Below are 25900 nucleotides of genomic sequence, written 5' to 3' on the forward strand. Positions count from 1 at the left end.
TACTGGGGCCCCTGAGTCTTAGATTATCTGGCTCTCAAGGAAGAAATAAATAAATCAACTAACTGAATGTGATTTTGATGCGATCTAGTTCTGATGTTTAACATGACATGATGATGTATGCCCCTTCCAGAAAAGAGAATTACTATAGACAGCAATTCTGAAGTCAGTGATCTTAAAAAGGACCCAAAGTCACTCTCTCCTTGTCTACAATGAGAGTACACTAAAAGGTAGTCTCACTTTATCCAATAAGACCTGGAAACATGGCTTTGCCACTAAATAGTGTAATTTGTATCTGTTTTGATCTCAGAAGCTTCAGTTCTAAAATGGAAATACAGGGACTTCCCTGGTGGTTCAGTGGTTGAGAATCCACCTGCCACTGCAGAAACACGGGTTCGATCCCTGGTTGGGGAAGATACCACATGCCATAGGGAAACTAAGGCCCTGCACCACAACTGCTGAAGCCAGGGTGCCCTAGAACCCACCAGCGACAAGAATAGCTACCACAATGAGAAGCAGAAGCACAGCAACTAGAGAAAGCCTCGTGGGCAACAATGAAGGTGCGAGGCAATGAAGAAGACCTAAAGCAGCCAAAAATGAAATACATGAAAAAAAAAAAAAATGAAATACATGATAAAAAACAAAATAAGATGGAAATATACTAAGCATCTGTAACATTTCAGGTGTAACTGGAATTTTAGGAAAGATATGTACACCCCGACATGCGTACACACGCAAATACATACACAAACGTAACAGCATGGGTAGATTATGAACCCAAGTTCGGGTGCTCACCTGTCAGGCGCTCCATGACCTTGGGCATCCCATCACTGACTCAACAGGGTGGACCCTCACACATAGTCCTGCGCCCTCATAAAATATGATCTCTGCAGTCGCCTCTTCAGAATTCTCCGGTGCGGTGCCACGCCACGGGGGTCGCCTCCTCCTAACCCTGGGAACCACTCAGCTTAGCCTCGGCCTCAGGTCGGACCGAGATCCGCGGGCAGAGATAAGCGGTGCGCACGCGCAGTCCGGCGGTCTCAGAATTCTCCCGGCGGGCTGGGAGCGGCGGCTTAGCTTTGGGACATCCTAGGCCAGACCGTAGCTCCCACAGTCGACGAGGTGTCTTCAACCTCAGGTATTTTTTTCCGTGTCCCTTGTTGCGCGCTGCGCGCGAGTGGCACCCTTCCAAGGAAGAATCCGGCATGGGTCGCCGCAGAAATGACTGTGCACAGGTAGCCCGAGCCCGAGGAAGACGGTGAGTGAAGGTGAGAGAGGAATTTTGGGAGGCGCTTAAAGCGTGGGCGCCCCGAGCGCCGTCGTGGGAATCCCCCAGCCCCCTCGGTCCTGTGGGCGCTTGAGCAGCGGGGAGGGTGGTTGCAGTCCTGAGAGAAAGTCGGGACGGGTGCGTGGTTGTGAGAGGCCTTGCTCCGTGCGAAGGGCCGCGGGGGAGTTCCATGGCGGTGGGTGCCATTTCGAGACCGGACGAGGTGCTTGGTTATCCTTGCCTGACGGGGATCAACGGTGCATGTCCTTTATGTGAGCGTGAATTGCGGTAGCCTAGTGGTGACTATCTCAGTGACCCGTGGTTCTGAGCTCCCTGCTGCTTCCTCTGCGCTCCTGTCAGCACCGACAACTGCCACAGAGAAATCACTCCCAAGTGGGAAACCAGATGCTAAGCCCTCGATGAAGGTTTTGGTAAGAAGGTACAGACTGGCTTTTAGGATGCAAATTTTAGATTAGGGATTGTCCCCGAGTCACGATTCTAGGAAGGAATGGATAGACTCTAAGAATGGGGTTCCTTCCTGTGACAGTTGTTTCTGGGTTCATTGGTACATTTGAGGATGACAACGTTTCTTGAGCTGTGAAGGCATGAACCTACTGTGAGCACCCTCTTATTTAATTTTGGTTTTCTGTATGAGCTCACAACGGATGGGGCCACAGAGGGTGTATTGTAATAAATAATAAATATCTAACATGTGGTGACTCTGATTATTTCCCTGCAGGTTTCTGTAGCTAAGAAACAAGAAAAATGTGAGGTTAATTATGACTTGTGTTTGAAAGTTAAGCGACTGAGCCAGAATTCAGCTGTCTAGTTCTTAACCAAAGTTCTTTTGATTGAATTTATGGGTGTAGAGGGAACCACAACCCCCCACATTTTTTATAGATAATCGCTATATATATTTGTAATTTCCATTTTTCAAAGGTGTACACAATTCAAAAGATTTAGACCTGGGTTTTTATCTAGAATAAAAATTTATTCTATCTTGGGACAGTTTTGTACAAAATTAGTGGTCAAGATAATGAGAATGATTAAGAAATTCCCATGACATCCATGAGACGATATTATGTAGATAATAAAATTTCTGTTTGTAAAGTTAGTCATGATAAGGAAAAATGGCCATGATCTAATGTTAAATCATTTTCATATGGGACTTCCTTGATAGTTCAGTGGCTAAGACTCCTAGCTCCCAGTGCAGGAGCCCCCCAACCCCCTTTACATCCCTGGTTGGGAAACTAGATCCCACATGCTGCAACTAAGACCTGCTGAATACAAATAAATATTTTAAAAAATTATCTTCTTCATAGTTGTAGATAATGATACCCAAGAAAATTTAAAATTACATGTGGCATTCATTTTTTAAAATAGGGGATAATCCTTGCAAAAGGATCCCCCTTCCTGCAACACTTAGTCTTCAAAACAGCCCTCTTTTGTAGGTGGTATTCTTATCCCTTTCTTTGCTGATGTTATAGTTAACATAGGCACTGAGATATTTTTAACTCTCACAGCTTAAAGTTGGTTTTCAATTCCTGAAAGTCCAACAACATAGCTTGTGTCTTCATTTCAACAGTATATCATCTTATACATTATGCATGCCTTTTTTTCTTTTTTTAATCCATTATGCCAGTCTCTTTTAAGTGAACAGTTTAATCCATTTAAATTTGAAGTATTTACTGATTAGGAGAAACTTATACCATTTTGCCATTTGTTTTCTGTGTGTCTTGCCTTTTTTGTTCCTTGATCCCTCCATTCCTGCCTTCTTTTTGTGTTTAATTGATTGTGGTGTCCTGTTTGATTCTTTTTCTCTATTTTTTAGTTGTTTTCTTAATGGTTATCTTGAGGATTATAGTGAGCATCTTAAATTTACGACAGCCTAGTTTGAATTAATACCAGCCTAGCTTTGATAGTATACAACAAATCTACTTTTTGTTTGTTTGTGTTTTTTTTTTTTTTTTAAGTACACTGTGGGTATAGCTCAGTGGTAGAACATTTGACTGCATACTTTTGAAACCTGCCTTGGTTTTCACTGAGTCAATATTGTTTTCCGTCATTTCATATGGATTAATTATTAAGGAAACCTTAAGAAAGGCAATGCCAAAGAGTGCTCAAACTGCCGCACAATTGCACTCATCTCACACTCTAGTAAAGTTATGCTTAAAATTCTCCAAGCCAGGCTTTAGCAATATGTGAACTGTGAACTTCCAGATGTTCAAGCTGGATTTAGAAAAGGCGGAGGAACCAGAGATCAAATTGCCAACATCCGCTGGATCATAGAAAAAGCAAGAGAGTTCCAGAAAAACATCTATTTCTGCTTTATTGACTATGCCAAAGCCTTTGACTGTGTGGATCACAATAACCTGTGGAAAATTCTGAAAGAGATGGGAATGCCAGACCACCTGACCTGCCTCTTGAGAAACCTGTATGCAGGTCAGAACGCAACAGTTAGAACTGGACATGGAACAACAGACTCGTTCCAAATAGGAAAAGGAGTATGTCAAGGCTGTGTATTTAACTTACATCAGAGTACATCATGAGAAACGCTGGGCTGGAGGAAGCACAAGCTGGAATCAAGATTGCTGGGAGAAATATCAATAACCTCAGATATGCAGATGAACTGTGGTGTTGGAGAAGACTCTTAAGAGTCCCTTGGACTGCAAGGGGATTGACCAGTCCATACTAAAGGAGATCAGTCCTGGGTGTTCATTGAAAGGACTTATGTTGAAGCTGAAACTCCAGTACTTTGGCCACCTGATGCGAAGAGCTGACTCATTTGAAAAGACCCTGGGAAAGATTGAGGGCAGGAGGAGAAGGGGACAACAGAGGATGAGATGGTTGGACGGCATCACCGACTCAATGGACATGGGTTTGGGTGGACTCCGGGAGTTGGTGATGGACAGGGAGGCCTGGCGTGCTATGGTTCATGGGGTTGCAAAGAGTCGGACACGACTGAGCGACTGAACTGAACTGAACTGAATGGGTCACCATATTGCAAGCTGTCATATTTTTAACCTGTTGCCTGAGAGATAGTTATTTTTAATTTTTGCCTATCAAAAATTATTCTCTGATGAACATACTTGTACACATGCTATTAAGTGCCTACAATATTCTAGACCTAGAAGTTGTAAGACATGGGTAATACAATCACTAGAAAGGCATAGTTGCCTCCTTTAAAATGCTTATTATCTCAAATGAGGTCAAATCTGAACAGGAGTAAGGTGGTGTGAAATGAGAGACGAAGGTGACCTACCTTGTGAATTCACAGGAATGTCTGTCTGTAGCAATAGTTAGGACCTGAGCAAAACACACAGATTCTATGAAATATCAGTGATAATAAATGGATTTTTTTTGCTGTGACTTTTGTACTTTACAGTTTCCTTCTAATTTTGTTGGGCACAAAGTGAACCTAGTAGGATATCATAATTCAGCAGCTGTCTGGGAGATATCTTGGCTTAGTTGACAAGTTTAGAAACCAGGTAAACCTTTCTGTCAAGAAAACCTGAAATAAAGCTATACTGAAATCATCATTTCATACAAGAGATTACACAAAGACTGCTCTCTATTTTGTCTAGACAGAACTCCATCATACCTGAGAAAAAATGGTAGAGTGAATGTAGATATTGGGATCCAAAGAAACAGACAAAAGATAAGCCGCTCAGTAAAACAATCTAAATTTAGATAACAAAGAATTTTCTTGAATTCTCCTTCTTTTTGGACAACATCTTCCTGTTAACAATTTTTTGAAAAATAATACACATTTATTTCAAGTTTCTTGTTGTTTAGTCACTAGGTCGTTTCCGACTCTTTGTGACCCCATGAACTGCAGCATGCCAGGCTTCCCTTTCCTTCACTATCTCCCATAGTTTGCTCAGACTCATGTCCATTGAGTCGATGATGCCATCCAACCCTCTCATCCTCTCTTGCCCCCTTCTTCTGCCCTTAATCTTCCCCAGCATCCAAGTCTTTTCCAGTGAGTAGGCTCTTCACATCACACGGCCAAAGTGGTAATTGTTAAAATAATTATTGAATAAACTTTAAAAAGAAAAATCAAGATCAGATTTAAAGAATAAGCACTGCTGTTAGATGGTCACATAACCTTCCAGACTTTTATTATCTAGTAATTTCAGTGGTCTGTTTCTCTGACTCTGCTTCTCTATGTTGCTTGATATATTTAGATATTGTTCAGAAATACATATATTGGTCAATCTGATTGTTTTGTTGACAGTGTATCTGGAATATTTCCCATATCCTTAAATATTTTCCCAACTTCACATTTGGTATCTACTTTGATTTATAGTACAGTGATGGTTTGTCATATATTTAACTAGTAAGCTTTGCTAGACTCAAAGTCCTGAACACTGACTTTCTCTCTTCAACGTCTTAACCAACTTCATATAATTACAAAGCCACAAAAGAGGTCCTTATTAGGATGGTAGTCTTAGAAAGTGGGACTAGAAGGAAGAGGACCTGCTCTGAGCAAGACTGCATTGCCCACTCGTACGTAGGTCTGCATCTCCCTTACCAAAATGATACAGTGCCAGAAAACTTCCTGCTGACATATCTGGGTCTGGCAGAAATGCCTCTGTTCTATGACTTTGTTCCTCCTAGACCCCTGGGATTTGGCAGAGGAAATAGGTTTATCTAGAATCCTAATCTACCCAAATCATGTGTGATGGTAAATAGTTTGGAACCTGGAGTGGAAGATTATAATGTTATTAACTTATGTTCTGTTGGGAACACCAAACTGCTCTCAAGGTCTTCTCTTCTCCCAGCTCTGGCTTTCTGGACATCTGCTTTTCTGTTAGAGGAACCTTGAGGACTGATCCAGTCTTGCAGGTCTAAAACCATGGCTCGTGTAAGTTGATGTTTCTCTCATTCTTGGAATATGTGTATTTTTTTAGATCATTTGAGTATTTCCATTAATTTTTCTAAAGTTTACTACCCAAAGAGGTTCCTCAGATAACCTGCCTCCCAGCTTTTGTTCTAGTGAAATGTGATACATAATTACTGAGCATCCTCTCAATGTGCTTCAGTCTAAACTAACTAGTGTTGGTGTTGCTGTCCTGCAAAGCTGGTGTCAGATGAGCTGCAGGGCAGTGCAGCTGGGCGGTGAGGTAAGCTGTCTGGCCTTTAACCCTTCCTCCTTGGTTAAGGAAATGGCCAACCAGTACAGTGTTCTCTTCAGACAAGAGCACACCCATGATGTTGCCATCTGGTCAGTTGCCTGAGGGTCAAACAAAGAAGACTCTGACACAGTGGTCATAGGATCCCTGGATGACCAAGTGAAGGTCTGGAAATGGTGTGATAAGAAGCTGGACCTACAGCGGAATCTGGAGAGCCATCAACTGAGTGTGTTGTCTGTGAACTTCAACCACACCCTACCCATTGCTGCAACCCATTCTCTTGATGCTCATATTCTTTGGCAGTTGGAAAAGAGCAAACATAAAGTCTGTAGATGCAGGACCTGTGGATGCATGGACTTTGGCCTTTTCTCCCGATTCCCAGTATCTAGCCAAGGAATTCATGTGGGGAAAGTGAGCATTTTTGATGTGGAAAGTGGGAAAAAGGAGTATTCTTTGGACACAAGAGGAAAATTCATTCTTAGTATTGCGTATTGTCCTGATGGGAAGTTTCTGGCCAGTAGAGCCATAAATGGAATCATCAGTATTTTTGATATCACAACTGGGAAACTTCTGCATATGCTAGAAGGCCATAATATGCCCATTCGCTCCTTGACTTTTTCCTGGATTCACAGATCCTTGTAACTGCTTCGGATGATGGCTCCGCCAAGATATGTGACGTACAACATGCCAACTTAGCTGGCACATTGAGTGTGCATCCTGGGTGCTGAATGTTGCATTTTGTCCTGGTGACACACACTTGGTTTCCAGTTGATCTGACAAAAGTGTAAAAGTTTGGGATGATGGAATGAGGACTTGTGTTCACACCTTCTTTGATCACCAGGATCAAGTTTGGGGAGTAAAATACAATGGAAATGGCTCAAAAATTGTGTCTGTTAGAGAAACGACCAGGAAATTCACATCTATGATTGTCTAATTTAAAGGTCAAAGTCTTCCAGACTAATGCTGCAAAGAGAATGTATAGATTGAGCATGACATCCCTTACCTTTCTGTCTTGTTTAAAAGAAATAGCATTTATTGTAGCAAAAGCTTTTGTAGATACGTATAAATCTTTTCATGTTTTATTGTAAATGCCATTCATACTTTAACATGAAGTGTTCTTAATGCAAAAAAAACCCACAAAAAACTAGTGTTCATGTTATTAATAAGAAATTATCCAACATGTCTTACATGCCCATTCTTCTACCAAGAGCAGTGTTGAAGGAGTGAAGGAGATAAGTCCGTTAAAGATTTGTTATATGAGTCAGGTCTGGATTTTGGTTGACATGGAGACAGTGGTTGTATTTGACTGCCCAGGAGAAGACTTTGAAATTTTCCAGATGTAAGATTCCAGGTAGATAAGACAGAAATTTGGTATTGAATGACTTAAATCTCAGTGAATAGTATTATCTCATAGTTTATGTGAATTAGTGTATATACATGATTGAGATTTGCAAACTTGGAGGTCATGGATCTTGGCAGGAAATCCCTGAAAGGTAAATATCAAGACTATCGTGTTGTTGAATGGAACATACTAAATTTGGGTGACATATTTCAACATCCTTCCTCAATATTCTTCAACTCTACCTATTAGTTATCTACTGTTACATAACATATTACTCTGAAACTTAGTAGCTTAAAGCAGTAAACATTTATCTCATGATTTCACAGGTTCAGAAAATCTGGACATAGCTTAGCTTGGCTCTAGATCTCTTTACACTAGGTCCCTTGCAAGGCTATTAAGTTGTTGGGTAGAGTTGCAGTCATCTTAAGGCCAGTATTGGGTATATCCTCTTCTAAGCTCACTCAGATGGTTCCAAGATCCAGTTACTCATAGGAGGATTGGAGGCCACCCCTGGTTGAGCAAGTGAGACATCAAAAGAGGCAAACAGCATGACAGTCTTAGTCTGCAGTCTGCCATCACAAGTAACATTTCACCACTTTAATCATATTGTGTTTATTAAAAACAAGTCACTCAATTCAGCTCATACACATGTGAAGGAGAGTGCATAACAGGGCATAAATACCAGAAGATGATCATTGGTAACCTAAGTAATCACTCAACACAAGCCAAGTGTTCAGTGATAGACGTTAGATGGCAGTAAAAAGAAAATGTATCATCATAAGTAGTAAGTGAATACAGAATCATAGGATTGGAGAAGACCTTACAAATGCTGTGCCTCCTAAGTGTTGTTCACTTAAATCTGATGTATACATAAAATATAATGTCATGTGCCAAAAATTAGGTGGATTTATTTTTTTTAAAACTATAAGATCCTCTGAAAGATTGAAGCCAAGAATTTGTAACTATGATATTTACTGTAAGCTGTAGAACATTCAATAACTATTAAAAAAGTTTCCAAAAAAAAAACAAAAAAAAAAAACTATAAGATCTGACATAGTGAAGCATTTAATAATTGAGGAAATTCTGTTTTATATAAACTGTATTTGCTAAAATTGGGACTTTATACTGCATTAAAAAATAACTGATTAAATTTTTGCTTCTTTAAAAAGCAAAAATTTTCCTTGACAGCTCATGTTTACTGAGAATTTACGTGACAGATACCAATCAGGCATTATCCTCATGTTCACTATTTAATAACCAAGTGTCACTATTTTATCTGTTGTCAAATGGTTCAGATACTTAAGAACAAGCCAGGAAATTTTGTCTATTTCAGCAAGCTTCTTCAAAAATACCTATATATTCTGCTTCAGTCCCTTCATATATTATAGATTTTTAGCCCATGTACTTGCCATATTACTCTCTTCCTACAGTACAATCCTTATCTTCTCTCCTGTACTCAAAATATTCCTTTCATCTCCCCAATAATACATAGGTTTGCTGTTTCAGACATCAACATTCAGGGATGTGGCCATACACTTCTCCCAGCAGGAGTGGGAATGTCTCAACCCTGTTCAGAAGAACTTGTACCAGGATGTGATGATGGAGAACTATGATAACTTGGTCTCACTGGGTATGTTTTTCAGCCTCAAGTGATTTAAAATAATTTAGAATCTGCTCTTTAAGATATGTATTTTTTCCCACTGTAATTTTCAGGGCTGCCTTTAGGAAACTAGTTAACACTTTGTTGTTCTTTTTTACCAAGGAAGTGGTTTTAGCTTCGTCAGGTTGGAAATCACATCTGCATTAAATATCCTTATCCTCCCTCTCCTTCAGTTACATTCATACCTCCTCTGTTCTTAATTACAGTTGCCTCTCTTCCTTTATGAATAGGGTGTAGTTTAGAAATCTCTGGGATCTGTTATATATCATTGTCAAAGAATCCAGATTTCCTATTTATTTGTGCTCAGAATTTCTATAGATATTCCATTTTATTATCTGATCCTCTTGCGGAGAGATCAGCTAGACACGGGGTGCTAAATTGCTCTACTTGCTCTAAAAGAGCCCCTACAATTTTTATAGCAGTGGGTTAAATAAATGGAATTCATTGAAAACTGAAGAACATGCATTATGTTTTGGAGAAATTTATTCTATTTTGCGGTTGAAAGTTATAATCAATGAACATTGCATTTTAAATGTATTTAATATCCTGCAGATAGGTCTTCTTGTGTACTCTTTGTAAAACAACAATATCGATAAGCTTAGGCAAGGCTCTAAGCATTTTATATACATATATATATCAACTTGTTTTTTCCTCCTTATCATTCCCATTTTATAAGTGAGCACTGAGGCACAACGGGTTTAAGTGACTTTCCCTAGGTCAGACACAACTGGAAGGTGCAAAAGCAGGAAGTGAACTAAGGTTCCAGGATCTGTATTTTCAACTAAGGTATTAATACATGCGTTCAATAAAAAGAGAATATATGAGTCTATATGTATGTATTCATATACATATATATCTTAAACTGACCCCTCCTGATTTCTTGTATTTCATTTCTTTACCTTCTCTTCTAGAAAATCTTATTCAATATTATTTTGACCTTTTAACTGAGCGATGCTTTCTTCTACATCGTGTGCCATTTTTTTCTTTGTAAGCAGGACATTCCATTTCTAAGCCAGATGTAATTTCATTATTGGAGCAAGGAAAAGAGCCATGGATGGTTGTGGGAGAAGAAACAAGAAGATGATGTACAGGTAAGTATGAGCAAGTCAAATTATGGGCCCACATCCATGTAAATAAAAGCCCAGTTGTCAAGGAGACACACACTTGAAATATTGGCTTGGAAAGCTTCGTTCACGTTGGAGAAAATACCTTTGCTCTAAAGTGGAAATAAATGCTCTGCATGAACTACCCAGTGAATTTTATCTTTACTTCATTAACCACTCCTTTTGTTATTCTTCTTACATTTTCCTCCCAGTTCAGTGATGGGCACTGTCCTTCTTCATGCACCTCTTATTTATTTATTTATTTGGCTGCACCAGGTCTTAGTTGTGGTATGTGGAATCTTTAGTTGAGGCATGTGAACTTTTAGTTATGGCATGTGGAGTCCAGACCAGGGATTGAACCTGAGTCCCTTGTGTTGGGAGCATGGAGTCTTAGCCACTGGACCAGCAGGGAAGTCCCCTTATGCATCTTTTATTATGTATTTTGGACTCAAATGTTTTCCAGAACCTCTTAGATTTGTAATATGGGGCACTTAGATTTGTAATATGGCTTCATTAACTAAAAATGTATTTATTACTATATCTGGTTAATAAATGGAGTTTGTATTATATTAGGGAAGACATAAAATAAATGTAAACAAATAAGTAGATAAATAGCATCACATAGTGAAACATAGTTTGAAGGAGACTGCCAAGGATAAGGCAAATTTAGATAATGAGGTAAAATGGCCAGGAACCCTTTTCTGAGGAAGTGATATTTGAGCTGAGACATGGAGGGTAAGGGCCCAAAGCGTTTGAATATATGAGGAAGTCCATTACAAGAAGAATAAATAATACATACAAAGGCCTGAGGGTGAACATGAATGTTGTGTGTTAAGGAGTATGTGGCGATTGGAATAAAGTTATTGAGGGTTAACTAACAAAACATGAAGTCAGTATATTATGGGAGTTCAGGTAATTTAAGGTGTTATTAAGAAGAATTAAAATTGTTTTATAAGATTATTTAAGAGCCATGGTCTGATTAAATTTTTAATATATTTATATATTTTAATACATTATTTCAAAAACCTTATTTATGAAACTTAGAAGTCTAGATAAAATAAATATAAATTTGTTTATTTTCTCATATACTTTTTATATATTTGAATTTTTTTATTAAAAATTTTTGTCCTAATATTAATATATTGGAGTTTTTCTTATTTCTTTCTAGGTTAATATTCTGAAATTATTTTTTCTTTTATCTCTACTATGTTCCTGAGCTCTATCACTTCATTTCTGAGTTTTTCTAATTCTGATTTATGTTGTTCTTTCAGCTCTTATAGCATATCAGAAAATTCAGAACACTTAATACTGTTAAGATGGCAACACTATCCCAAATTCTGTTGCTCAGTTGCTTAGTTGTGTCTGACTCTTTGCGACCCTGTGGACTGTAGCCTGCCAGGCTTCTCTGTCCATGGGATTCTCCAGGCAAGAATACTGGAGTGGGTTGCCATTTCCTTCTCTAGGGGAACTTCCTGACCCAGGGATTGAACTGGCGTCTCTTGCATTGGCAGGCAGATTCTTTACCACTGAGGCACCAGGGAAGATTCTTTAAACCATAATTTTAAAATTCTTTTTCAGGAACTTCATATATCTGCTTTTCTTTAGAGTTGGTTTCTGGCACTTTGTATTGGTCCTTTGATTTCCCTGTTTCTCTGTATCCCTTGTGATTTTTCACTGAGATTTTGGCTTTGTGGAAACAGCCACTTCTTGCAGTCTTTACAGACTGCCTTACTACCTTCACCAGTAAGCCCAACCAGGGGTCCTGGAACCTATCAACCACCTTTTCTTGGGATGTATCTTCTTTGGGGTTGTGTGTATGCTTTTATTTTAGTATAAATGGCTGCTTCTGACATGTTAATTTGCTGTTTCTTCTGAGGGTCTTTTAGTTTCTCCTGTATTCCTCTAACCCTTAATCTATTGCTTCTCCTGGTGCCTGCCTGTGGAAATGTATATTCTTTGCTACCCTAACATGCTGCAATACTCAACTGTGTTTTCAGTGGCCTCCAATGTGATGTACAAACTATGCCACCATTCCCGTTGGCAAACCAAGCCAGATGAGACAAAAACCAGTCCCTTGGGTAGCCCCCAGAGAAGTCAGAATGTTGGACACAAGTTCCACTTTTTTCCTGTCCTGAGGAAGGAGCCAGAAATTAGGAGTAGGTGGGCTTCCCAGGTGGCTCAGTTGGTAAAGCATCCACCTGCTAATGCAGGAGATGCAACAGACTCAGGTTCAATTCCTGGATCGGGAAGATTCCTTGAAGGAGGAAATGGCAACCCACTCCAGTATTCTTGCCTGGAAAATCCCAAGGACAGAGGAGCCTGGCGGGCTGCCATCCATAGGGTCACAGAAAGTAGGACACAACTGAACGACTGAGCACGGCACATACTCTTCATCACACCTCATTTTACTGGGTGGCAGGAGGGACTCGGGCAGGCAGACTCTAAACAAGCAAACTTCTTGGCTGTCTTTTCTTTTGTTTATGTATTTATCTGCGTGCTAGAGCCCCTTAGCTAGTTTTTAGAGTAAAGATATTTTTGTACATGTAATCCTGTTGATTCAGTATCTCTTGGGGAGAATGAGGGGCTGCATCTTTATAGTTCACTCTTCCTAATGCCCTGTCTTCCTTTGTTTTAGGTCTTCTGTTTCCATTTCCTGCTTTGTACTGGAGTATTGAAATATTTCTTTAATATTCATTTTCGTTTTTCTCTTGGCATTTTGACTATTTCTCTTTGAATATTTGTTTTAGTGTATGTTATAGGGGTTACAGTATAAAATATACCTAAGCTTTCACAGTCTATTTTTTCAAATATTGTAGCATTTCTTATAAAATGAAAAAACTTGTAGCTTCAATATGTTTATACTTAACCTTTCCCTTTATGTTATAATTGTCATGTTTATCACATTTACATATATTGAAAACACCACTAGACTGTTAAAAGCTTTGCTTTCCAGTCAGATACATCTGAAATAACTTAATAGGGGAATAAATGATCTTAATATATTTACCTAGATATTTAGCTTTCATGTTGCCATCTTTCATTCCTAAAGATTCTATCAGTGTAAATAACTTCCTGTAGTCATTTTTTTCAATCAGTTTTTTGCCTCACTCTGTCTCCTTTCCTTTTCAGATTCTATTTGCATCTTTACATATGTTACCACAATAACTTTTATACATCTGTGACGTTTGCTTTTTCCTCTATCATTTCCATTCTGCTATAAGCCCTCCAGCATTTTTTTCCCCTCAGACTTTAAACTTTTTATTTGGTATTGAGGTATAGCCAACTAACAATGTTGTGGTAGTTTCAACAACGTTGTGGTAGTTTTGCCCAGGCTGAGCAAAGGGACTGAGCCATACATATACATGTATCCATTCTCCCCAGCATTTTAGAAGTTACTTATTTCAGTTCTATAGTTTTAATGTTTTCCTTTATGTGGTTTCTTTTTCTCTGTGTTGTCTCAGCATCTGTGGTTTATCTTTTACCTTGAGAGGGGATCACATTTTTTTTTGTTCTTTTTACAATTAATAATTTTTAAGTTGTTTTTTTGACATTGTGAGTGCTGTGTTATGTTGAAATGTTTACATGTTGATATTTTTATTTTAGCAAGTAATTGAAGCAATAAAATTTAGGCTACATGTTATGTCTTGCTGTTTGGGGGCAGTAGTATAATTCTCTGGTTCTGGACTTAGCTATACTGGTTTGTGTCCTTTTCATGCATACACGAATCATGTTTAGGCTAAGATTTGTACGTGTTTCCTTCACAAATTAGGGAACTTCTCTCAGTGTTTCCTTTCTAGGATTCCTCCCTCACTTTCCTCTTTGGTAGTATTCCTTACTGTGATTCTTGTAGTAGGAAATATGTTGGGGGTTTTTTGTAACTCAGTTTTGCCCCAGTATACTTGAGGCCAACCTATATTGTAAAGCTATGAGTGATAGAGAAAGTGGCAAGAAACTCAGTCTAGTGTAGGTCATTTTTTAAGGTTTTTACTTCCCTCCACAACCCTTTTCTGTTTAATTTACAGACCTCAAGTGCTTGATTTTTTTATTCTGTCAAGCATTTTTAGTTGATATCAGTCATAGAGGTTCAGAGAGGGAGATGATCTTGAAAGGGTTTTCATCACGATGGTGGTACTAGAACATATTCAGTTGAGGAGTTATTTAATGTGAAAAATTTTTTAAAATTTATTGTCTGTTGTATCATTGTGGACTCATTGCTTTTTATTTTTATTTGCTTATTTTTACTATGTATTTATTTATTTATTTGGATGCACTGGGTATGAGTTGTACCATGTGGGATCTAGTTCCCTGACCAACGATCAAACCCATGCCTCCTGTGTTAGGAGTCCAGAGTCTTAGCCACCAGAAAAATTTGATTGCCCTTTATCATATTGTTACATTCCATCACAATCATTTTTATGCTGCTGTTTTCACAGTTTCGGCCAGTAACACCTCTGTAAGTCTTTGATGGAAACTGATATAAGGAAGAGTATATTAAATCACTCTAGTAAAGTATGATAAATGAGTTATGGAAACTGTCATTAATATTACACAATATATAGCTGATTTTAGAGTTATCTAAAGTAATTCACTCTGAGTGATATTTTTAATTTAAAAGAATGTAGTATAGAATATTCACTGTTCTTTGTCAAGGAAAATAAAATGTTTTTCTCTTTTAGATTTGAATTCAAGATATGAAATCATGAGCTATGAAAATGTACATATTTATTAAAAACCTTCATCTCTTACTGTGCATCAGAAAATTCATACTGGTGAGAAGCCCTATGAATGTGACAAATGTGGTAAGGCCTGTAGTTGACACACAGACCTTATAATACATCAGAGAATTCATACTGGTGAGAAACCCTATGAATGTAAGCAGTGTGGAAAGGCCTTTAGTTGTTCATCCAACTTTCTGCAACATCAGCTAATTCATAGTGGTGAAAAACCCTATGAACGCCATGAATGTGGGATGACCTTTAGTCTTAGTATAGGTCTTAGGGAGCATCATAGAATTCATACTGGGGAGAAACCCTACAAATGTAAGGAATGTGGAAAGGCCTTTAGTCAGGCCTCACATCTTGTTCAACATGAGCGAATTCATTCTGGGGAGAAGCCCTATGAGTGTAAGGAATGTGGGATGACATTTAGTCATGGCTATCAACTCATTCCACTTCAGCAAATGCATATCAGTATAAAACGCTATGAATGTCATGAATGTGGGCAGGCCTTTAGTCATGCTTCAGCACTTATTCAATGTGAGAGAATTCATACTGGTGAGAAACCCTGTAAATGTGAAGAATGTGGGAAGGCCTTTATTAATGGTGGAAGGCTAAGAATGCATCACATAATTCATACTGGTGAGAAACCCTATGAACGTAAAGAATGTGGGAAGGCCTTTAATCACCCCTCAAACCTTGTTAGGCATAAGAGAATTCATACTTTAGAGAAACCACATCAGTGTGAAAAATGTTGAAAGGCCTTTAGTCATGTTGAAAGCCTTAGAATGCATCACAGATGTTCTCATCACACTGGTGAGAACCCCATCAATGTAAAGAGTGTGAGTAGTGGACATCAACTAATTATACAAAGTAGATTTCATACTGGAGAGAAACCCTATGAATGTAAAGCATGTGGGAAGCCTTTAGTGTGTATGAATGACTTACTCGACCTCAGTGAATACTTTCACAGTGGTGAGAGACCTTTAGAATGTAACAAATGTGGAAAATCCTTTAGGCTTAGTTCAGGCCTTAAAGTGTATCAAAAAATTCATACTGGAGAGAAATGTTACGAATGTAAGGACTGTGGAAAAGCATATATATGCAGTAGAGAATGTATAGTAAGTCACTGTATTTATAACACTGAGAAAAATTTTGAATGAAAAGAACATGGGAAAGCTTTTAGATACGGTTCAGTTCTTAAGGCATTAAATAATTTATACTGGTGAGAAGCCCTCAGAATGTAAATAATGTTTCAGATATTTTAGTTATGACCCAAATGTTCAAATTCAGAAATTTACAGTTTATGTTTTTGTAACTCAGAAGGCCTTTACTAGCATCTCTCTATTTATGGATTACCAGAATATTTATAATGGAGAAAAATTCAGAGAATGTAGAAATGCCCTTGTTTTGTATGCTCTGTTTATAAAAGCTCTATAGCCCTAGTCAGTTCTTGTTACATTGGAAAAAAACTAATGCCAAAGAAAATCCTTGTTGACTTAACAAATCTGAAAAAAAACCATCCTGATTGCCATTTGATTTTTAGAGCCTGCGTGCAAGATATCTATCCCTGTGGGAGTCTTTTGTAAGTGATCATAATAGTACCTACATTATAGTGCTGTTATTGAAGTATAAGAAACATGGAAAGCTATCTCAAACATAGTATTTATTCAGTAAGGGTGTGGTGTGTGTGTGTGTGTTTAGTTGCTAAGTCGTGTCTGACTCTTGCGACCTCATGAACTATAGCCCACCAGGCTTCTCTGTCCATGGGATTTCCCAAGTAAGAATACTGGAGCAGGTTGCCTTTTCCTTCTCCAGGGGATCTTCTCTACCCAGGGATCAAGTATCTTGCATTGGCAGGCAGGTTGTTTACCCCTGAGCAGTCTGGAAACTTTATAGGAAGCAGTCAATACAACTAAAATTATTACAAAATGATACTCAAAAGTTTGGGTTTTTTCTGTGAAAAGTAATGAATACATCTGAAAATATAGTTTAATAATTTAGAAATGTAACAGTAATCTTGAAACGGTTTTTTAACTTAAAAATTTTTCTATTAAAAATGTTAACATCAAATAAACGTTGGTGAATCTGGTCAAGAAAAATTATAAATGTTACATTATAGCATTGTTAGTAAGAAAGGGGATTTAGCCATAAATATGGAAGAAGAAAAAATCAAAGGAAAACAACTCTTTTTTAAAAGGCAGCACTATGGCACATAGTCAGGTAAGACTTAAAGAAGGAAATGATTTCTAACAGTCTTTCTAGCTCATTACTGTATGGATTACATAATTATAACAAGTCTATTAGAATAATAGGCCCTAAAAGTCAAAAGCTAAATGAAGTTTCCTTATGAAATTGAGCATAGAAAATCCAAATATATTACCCGCCAACTAAAACAGAATCTACCAAAAGAATTATGTAATTAAAAATCATTTATCTAGAATATTCAAAACTTAACTATTCTTGTTTGACTTTAAATCTTGAATGATTTAATCCAATATGAAGCAATTGATCTAACACTTTTTATTTATTTATAATTAGAGGATAATTCCTTTGCAGTGTTGTGGTTCTGCTATACAACAAAGTGAATCCGCTATGTGTATACGTGTATCCCCTCCCTCTTGGACCTCTCTTTCACCCCGCACCGTCACACCTGTCTAGGTCATCACGGATTACTGAGCTGAGTTTCCCTGTGCTGTACTGCAGATTTCCACTAAGCTATCTGTTTTACACATGGTAGGGTGTTTATGTCTCCAGTCTGGTACTTGCTAATGTTAGAGGTTAGCAAATGATTGCCCTGTGAGCCAGCCACCTGTTTTCTAAGGTTTTATTGGAACACAGCCATATTCATTCACTTACATATTATCTAAAGCTGTAACAGAAAATGTATGCCCCGTAAGCCTAAAATATTTACTCTTGACCTTTAAGAACAAGTTTCCTGATCTGTGATCTCGATTCATTTGTTTTTCTAATATTAATACTAAAAGGAACCTCTCTCCCACCCCCTCAACACACCTACCTGACCATTTTTAAAATCAGGATACCTACTTTCAAACACTTCCAACCAGATAAATGTCAGAAATTAGTCATTTGAAATACCTTCCACTTTTTTTTTCTGGCAGTGTCAAAGAAGTGCCAGCAGCAAATCATATTGGTTTTGATAAAATATTGTGTATTTTTGCATAGTTGGTATTCAGTCACATAGAAGAATTGTTATTTGTCAGATAAGAATGATTCATGGAAATTACAAATTATGCATTGTCAGCCCACCATCTGTGATGTCAGTGTGATTGTCCCTTATAACCTGTACTTCTCTAACCACTTGTTGCAGTTGGGGAATCCACTATCCTATTCACCATCTGATGGTTAACATCATTGTCGCATACATGCTTTGTTGTTGTTTAGTCACTCCATAGTTTGACTCTTTGCGACCTCATGGACTGCAGCACGCCAGACTTCCCTGTTCTTCACCATCTCCATGCTTAGGTTTTAGAATTAAATATAATACAGGACAGAATAATTTGAGTTCTGTAATAAAATAAGCCTGCAATAGGTCAGCATGGTACTTCTCCAAGTTACTATATACATAGTATATAATACATGTATTGCTGTTAAGTCATTCAGTCGAGTCCAACTCTGCGACCCCATGAACTGTAGCATGCCAGGCTTTCCTGTCTTGGATTTTGCTCAAACTCATGTTCATCGAGTCGATGATGCCATCCAACTGTCATCCTCTGTCACCCCTTTCTCCTCCTGCCCTCAGTCTTTCCCAGCATCAGGGTCTTTTCCAGTGAATCAGCCCTTCGCATCAGGTGGCCAAACGATTGGAGCTTCAGCTTCAGCATCAGTCCTTCCAATGAATATTCAGGATTGATTTCCTTTAGGATTGACTGGTTTGATCCTGCAGTCCAAGGCACTCTCAAGGATCTTCTACAGTACCACAATTCGAAAGCATCAATTCTTCAGCACTCAGCCTTCTTTATGGTCCAGCTGTCACATACGTTGGAGAAGGAAATGGCAGCCCACTCCAGTATTCTTGCCTAGAGAATCCCATGGACAGAGGAGCCTGGTGGGCTGCTGTCCACAGGGTTGCACAGAATCAGACACGACTGAAGAGACTTAGCATGCATGCATGCATTGGAAAAGGAAACGGCAACCCACTCGAGTATTCTTACCTGGAGAATCCAGGGACAGAGGAGCCTGGTGGGCTGCCATCTATGGGGTCACACAGAGTCTGACACAACTGAAATGACTTAGCAGCAGCAGCAGCTCACATACATACTTGACTACTAGAAAAACCATGTCTTTGGCTAGACAGACCTTTGTCAGCAAAATGTCTCTGCTTTGTAATATGCTGTCTAGGTTGGTTATAACTTTTCTTCCAAGAAGCAAGTGTCTTTTAATTCCATGGCTGCAGTCACTGTCTGCAGTGATTTTGGAGCCTGAGAAAATAAAGTCTGTCACTATTTTCATTGTTTCCCCATTGCCATGAAGTGATGGAACCAGATGCCATGATCTTAGTTTTTTGAGTGCTGAGTTTAAACCAGCTTTTTCACTCTCCTCTTTTACCTTTATCAATAGGCTCTTTAGTTCCTCTACCAAACATTTAAAGAGGAAGTAACACCAATCCTTCCCAAATTCTTCAAAAATAGAAAAAGAGAGAACACTTCCACACTCATTTTATGAAGCCAATGTTGCCTTGATACCAAAACCAGACAAAGACACTACAAGAAAAGAAAATTACAGGTCAGTATCCTTGATGGTCATATATGTAAAAATCCTCAACACAGTGTTAGCAAACTGAATATAATATATTCAAAGTATACACCATGATCAAGTGAGATTTATTCCAGGAACAATAGGATGGTTCAACATCCACAAATCAATTGATGTGATACACCACATTAGCATCATGAAAAATAAAAATGTGATCATCTCAGTAGATGCAAAAGAAAAGCATTTGACAAATATCTATTTATGATAAAAGCAATGTGAGTATAGATGAGGCATAGCTCAACATGATAAAGGATATATATGAGAAACCTACAGCTAACATTGTACTCAGTGGTGAGAGACTGAAAGCTTTCCCTGTTAAGATCAAGAACAAGACAAGGATGCCTACTCCCACCACTTTGATTAAACAGAGTACTGGGAGTCTTAGCCAGAGCAATTAAGCAGGAAAAAGTAATAAAAATGTGAGAAGTTGGAAGAGAAGTAAAACTGTGCCTCTTTGTAGATGGTAAGGCATTATATAGTTCACCACCCCCCAGAAAAACCTGTTAGAATTGATAAATGAATTCAGTAAAGTTAAAAGATGCAAAATCAATATCCAGAAATCTTGGACTCCCAGACCTCTCCCATGATATCTGCAATCTGCTGCAGGGTCTCTTCCCAAAGCTCCCAAGCTTCGGATCGCCTGGGCTTCCAAGCTTTTGCTTAGAATCTGTCATCTCCCAGAAGACTCTGATAATTCTTACACCCAAGAGCTTCTACTGAGCCTCTAAGCATCGTCATGCTCTGGCATCTCCTTTGCTCTTGCTCGCCCTCTCCTTGAGCTCTGTCCCTTTTCCCAAGGTACCTTCAATCTCTCTTGAGGTTCCAGACCCCTCGTCTAGCCTACAGTTCCTCTCCTGTGCTCCCAGTATGCTAAAATGGGCATAGGCAGGATCTCGTTCTAACCTCATAATGAGCCCCATTTTTGCACATGATAAAACTGAGGATTAGAGAAGTGAAATCATTGGCTTGAGATTACATGTTAAATTGAAAGGCAGGGATTCAAATCCTGGTTTGAATCTAGAACCTACATTTTTATCCCCACACTATATCTCATTAAAAATAGCTATCCATTAGAGGAAAAGGACTGAATTCCAGGAACTGAATCAAGCATTTCACTTAGGTGGACATTATTGTCACCATTTTACTTTGAGAAAACCAAAAACTAAGATTAAAGAACTAATAAATGGCAAAGCAAGGGCTAGAATTCTTCTGAATTCAAATTGATAAACAGCCATTATTTCACTCTTTATCCCTGTGATGTACATGAGAACACTGAATCAGAAATGTTGAAGAACTTAAGTCAAAAACAAAGTTTAGGCTTCCCTGGTGGCTCAGTGGTAAAGAATCTGCCTGCCAATGCAGGAGACACAGGTTCCATGCCTGTTCTGGGAAGATCCCACATGCCGTGGAGCAACTAAGCCACAACTACTGAGTCCTCCTGCTGCAAATACTGAAACCAGCGTGCCTAAAATCTGTGCTCCACAGAAAGAGAAGCCCACATATCAAAACTAGAGAGTAGCCCCCACTTGCTGCAACTTGAGAAAACCCACATGCAGCAGTGAAGACCCAGCACAACCATAAATAAATCTTTTAAAAACAACATTTATACAAAATTGTGGGTCTTCTTTCCTTCCTCTCATATTAACACTAAATAAACAAAAGTCCACCTGTACCAAACACTCCCTCCAAGATCTCTTGAGGAAAGGAAATTACAACCAAAGAATTTGAGTGAAGGACAGGCTTTCCTGTCGAAAAGTGATCAAACACTGGCCCCTGACCTCCAAGGGATGTAGCCCACTGAATGGAGAACTTGTGCCTCTTCAGTTCAGTTGCTCAGTTGTGTTCCGACTCTTTGCGACCCCATGGACTGCAGCACACCAGGCCTCCCTGTCCATCACCAACTCCTGGAGTTTATTCAAACTCATGTCCATTGAGTCAGTGATGCCATCCAATCATCTCATCCTCTGTTGTCCCCTTCTCCTGCCTTCAATCTTTCCTAGCATCAGGGTCTTTTCAAATGAGTTAGTTCTTCGCATCAGTTTGGAGTTCAAGTTTCAGCGTCAGTCCTTCCAATGAATATTCAGGACTAATTTCCTTCAGGATGGACTGGTTGGATTTTGCAGTCCAAGGGATTCTCAAGAGTCTTCTCCAACACCACAGTTCAAAAGCATCAATTCTTTGGTGCCCAGCTTTCTTTATAGTCCAATCCTCACATCTATACATGACTACTGGAAAAACTATAGCTTTGACTAGACAGACTTCTTGACAAAGTACTGTCTCTGCTTTTTAATATGCTGTCTAGGTTGGTCATAGCTTTTCTTTCAAAGAGCAAACATCTTTTAATTTCATGATTGCAGTCACCATCTGCGGTGATTTTGGAGCCCAAGAAAAGAAAGTCTCTCACTGTTCCCACTGTTTCCCCATCTGTTTGCCATGAAGTGATGGGACCAGATGCCATGATCTTAGTTTTCTGAATGTTGAGTTTTAAGCTGACTTTTCACTCTCCTCTTTCATTTTAATCAAGAGGCTCTTTAGTTCTTCACTTTCTGCCATAAGGGTAGTGTCATCTGCATATCTGAGGTTATTGATACTTCTCCCAGCAATCTTGATTCCAGCTTGTGCTTCATCCATCCCAGCATTTCTCATGATGTACTCTGCATATAAGTTAAATAAGCAGGGTGACAATATACAGCCTTGACATACTCCTTTCCTGATTTGGAACCAGTCTGTTCCATGTCCAGTTCTAACTGTTGCTTCTTGACCTGAATACAGATTTCTCAGGAGGCAGGGAAGGTAGTCTGGTATTCCCATTTCTTAAAGAATTTTCCACAGTTTGTTGTGATCCACACAGTCAAAGGCTTTGGCATAGTCAATAAAGCAGAAGTAGATGTTTTTCTGGAACTTGCTTTTTCGATGATCCAGCGGATGTTGGCAACTTGACCTCTGGTTCTTCTGCCGTTTCTAAATTCAGCTTGAACATCTGGAAGTTCATGGTTCACATACTGTTGAAGCCTGGCTTGGAGAATTTTAAGCATTCCTTTGCTAGCATGTGAGATGAGTGCAATTGTGTGGTAGTTTGAGTATTCTTTGGCATTGCCTTTCTTTGGGATTGGAGTGAAAACTGACCTTTTACAGTCCTGTGGCCACTGCTGAGTTTTCCAAATTTGCTGGCATATTGAGTACAGCACTTTAACAGCATCATTGTTTAGGATTTGAAATAGCTCAGCTGAAATTCCATCACCTCCAATAGCTTTGTTCATAATGATGCTTCCTAAGGCCCACTTGACTTCACATTCCAGGGTGTCTGGCTCTAGGTGAGTGATCACACCATTTTGATTGTGTCATGAAGATCTTTTTTGTATAGTTCTTCTGTGTATTCTTGCCACCTCTTCTTAATATCTCCTGCTTCTGTTAGGTCCATACCATTTCTGTCCTTTATTGTGCCCATCTTTACATGAAAAGTTCCCTTGGTATCGCTCATTTTCTTGAAGAGATCTCTAGTCTTTCCCATTCAGTTGTTTTCCTCTATTTCTTTGCATTGATCACTGAGGAAGGCTTTCTTGTCTCTCCTTGCTATTCTTTGGAACTCTGCATTCAAATGGGTATATCTCCTTTTCTCCTTTGCCTTTCACTTCTCTTAGGACAAAGGTTATTTTTTTAATTCCTGTCTACCTTTTAGGGGATTCTAGGTGTGGGGAGGAAGAGAAATAAGCCAAAGTATTTGTTAGATTTTATTTTCTTGGGCTTCAAAATCATTGTGGACAGTGACTGCAGCCATGAAATTAAAAGATGCTCCTTGGAAGGAAAGCCATGACAAACCTAGATACCATATTAAAAAGCAAAGACATAACTTTGCTGACAAAGTTCCATATGGTCAAAGCTATGGTTTTTCCAGTAGTCATGTATGGATATGAGAGTTGGACCATAAAGAAGGCTGAGTGCTGAAGAATTGATGCTTTCAAATTATGGTACTGGAAAAGACTCTTGAGAGTCCCTTGAACTGCAAGGAGAATAAACCAGTCAATCCTGAAGGAAATGAACCCTGAATATTTATTGGAAGGTCTGATGCTGAAGCTGAAGCGCCAATCATTTGGTCAACTGATGCAAAGAGCCAACTCATTGGAAAAGACACTGATGCTGGGAAAGATTGAAGGCAAGAGAAGGAGAAGGCAGCAGAGGATGAGATGGGTAGATAGCATCATTGACCCAGTGGACATGAGTTTAAGCAAACGCCAGGAGATAGTGATGGACAAGGAAGCCTGTAGTGCTGCAGTCCATGGGGTCTCAAAGAGTCGGACACAACTTAGCAACTGAGTAACAACAAATTTGTTACAAATGAGAAATGTCATTTTATTTAGTGTGTATTAATAGGTTTCTGGAGCTTAATGAAAAGGAGTCCATGTCGAGCCTCACCTTAAAGTGGGTACCAGGTAAGGAGGCTTAAAACCTGTGGCCGGGTCTTATTTTCCAGTAGGACCCCAGAGTCTTAATAGTCAATCAAATCAGAGAGTAGGGGTAGGGATGTTGGGCAGCCTCTCCCTACGGTAAGAATTGGCTTTTGGTAGCCTTTTCCAGGCAAGTTCTAAGAATCCATACTGGGCAATGCCCGTGGGTTGGATAGTATGCACTCTGTTCTGCCCAGGCAAGGGTACAACATTCTGGAATTCAAGGGGACCTGCAGGGGCATAAGAACTACCACACATCAGGTCACAGAGTAACCGTTCACCAGGCACCAACTCCTTGATCCTTGCAGCCTCTTCGTAGATGGTCTGTTGTGGTTGGAGTCTCTTTCTCTGCAGCAACTCCAGTAGCAGCCTCTGGATTCGGGGGGACTTGAGCTGGTACAAGTCCATGAGACGTTTGAACTGTTCCATCCACGCAGCACTGTCTCTTGCATATCGCTTCTGCAACATCCGCAGAACATGGTATAAGGCCACAAACGTCTCCCATTGGGGGAGCTCTTCCTTGTCTTTAGAGACAGGTTGTGCCTTCTTTTCCAGCTGGGGCAGCTTGAGGGCCCTGCCTTCACCCTTCAGAGCCCTGAGATCATTCTGAAACATCAGTGCCAGAGTTTGTTTTTCCACAGAAGCATGGGCACCTGTGAAAATGTCTCTTGTGGCAGGATGAAAGTGTTGCATTCCCATCTCTTGGAGAACATGGGATAATTGCTGTGCCCGTGCACTCCTGTAAGGCTTTCCTAAAAGAAGCCAAGTTAGAGCCTTTGGGTCTTGAACCCTGTAGGTCATTGATGGTAATGCTGGTGTAGGGATGGGCTGGGCCTTTGCCTTGTGAAATGTGGGGAGCTCACTTCTCCCCAAGGCTCGGATGTCCAAGGACTCTTTATCCACAGAGGGATAGACGGCTGTAGGAACATCCTTTCTGGTTTGATAAAGGTGCTTTAACTTCTTGACAGCAGTGGATAACTGCTGTACCTGCTCCTTCCTATAGGACTCAGCTAAGGGATACCAACTGAGATCCTGTGTGGTCTGAGTCCTGTTAGTAGCTGACAGTAACACTGGCTCATGGATAGGGAATGACTCTCCCCAGCTCTCCATTTCTTTCCTTCTGATTGGAGGGATCGCTTTTATGTATACTGGGCTCAAAGCATCTTTATAGCGTCGTGATATATCTCTGTGACCTACCTGTAGGTTCTGCTGGAGGCGTTTAGCCACAGCTTTAAGACTGTACAGATGGGTCTGTTTCAAATATCCCTTTGAAGTGAGGTGCTTGAGGAGTTGGCTCAGTCTATGGAAACTGTCCCTTGAAAGTTGTTCTCCTGCTTCCAGTCTTATTAAGGCATTACTAATCCAGTCCCCATCTGGGGAATCAAGCCTTTTAGCTGGCATAGAGGTAAGGGATGGGTACAGGGCTGGAGCTGGGGTTGGGGTTGGGGCAGGGGCCTGGC

The 25900-nt window shown here is 39.5% G+C and overlaps 1 protein-coding gene, 1 long non-coding RNA gene and 1 pseudogene across 5 annotated transcripts; 2 read left to right on the top strand and 1 right to left on the bottom strand.

Moving 5' to 3' along the window:
- Window positions 1–638: 638 nt before the first annotated feature.
- Window positions 639–18853, top strand: LOC122688404. Of its 4 annotated transcripts, none has more exons than XR_006339437.1 (4): window positions 639–1265; window positions 9234–9371; window positions 10397–10492; window positions 15181–18853. It is a non-coding gene; the product is annotated as an uncharacterized LOC122688404 (long non-coding RNA). The 4 variants fall into 4 exon arrangements; XR_006339440.1 differs by lacking the exon at window positions 15181–18853 and adding an exon at window positions 13140–15172; XR_006339435.1 differs by lacking the exon at window positions 15181–18853 and having other exon boundaries at window positions 10397–11530.
- On the top strand, window positions 6433–7473 carry LOC122687961 (annotated as a pseudogene).
- A 5644-nt stretch (window positions 18854–24497) lies between the features above and the next one.
- LOC122692755 (WD repeat-containing protein 87-like) lies at window positions 24498–25875 on the bottom strand. The gene has a single exon (XM_043900586.1). The coding sequence runs from the start codon at window positions 25839–25841 to the stop codon at window positions 24498–24500; it is 1344 nt and encodes a 447-aa protein (XP_043756521.1). The 5' UTR covers window positions 25842–25875.
- Between the last annotated feature and the right edge of the window lie 25 nt (window positions 25876–25900).

Source organism: Cervus elaphus, chromosome 4, assembly GCF_910594005.1.
Source record: "Cervus elaphus chromosome 4, mCerEla1.1, whole genome shotgun sequence".
In the NCBI taxonomy this organism is placed as follows: domain Eukaryota; kingdom Metazoa; phylum Chordata; class Mammalia; order Artiodactyla; family Cervidae; genus Cervus; species Cervus elaphus.

Coding starts and splice junctions, on each gene's coding strand:
- LOC122692755 (XM_043900586.1), bottom strand. CDS start 25,841: ATGCCAGCTAAAAGGCTTGATTCCCCAGATGGGGACTGGATTAGTAAT.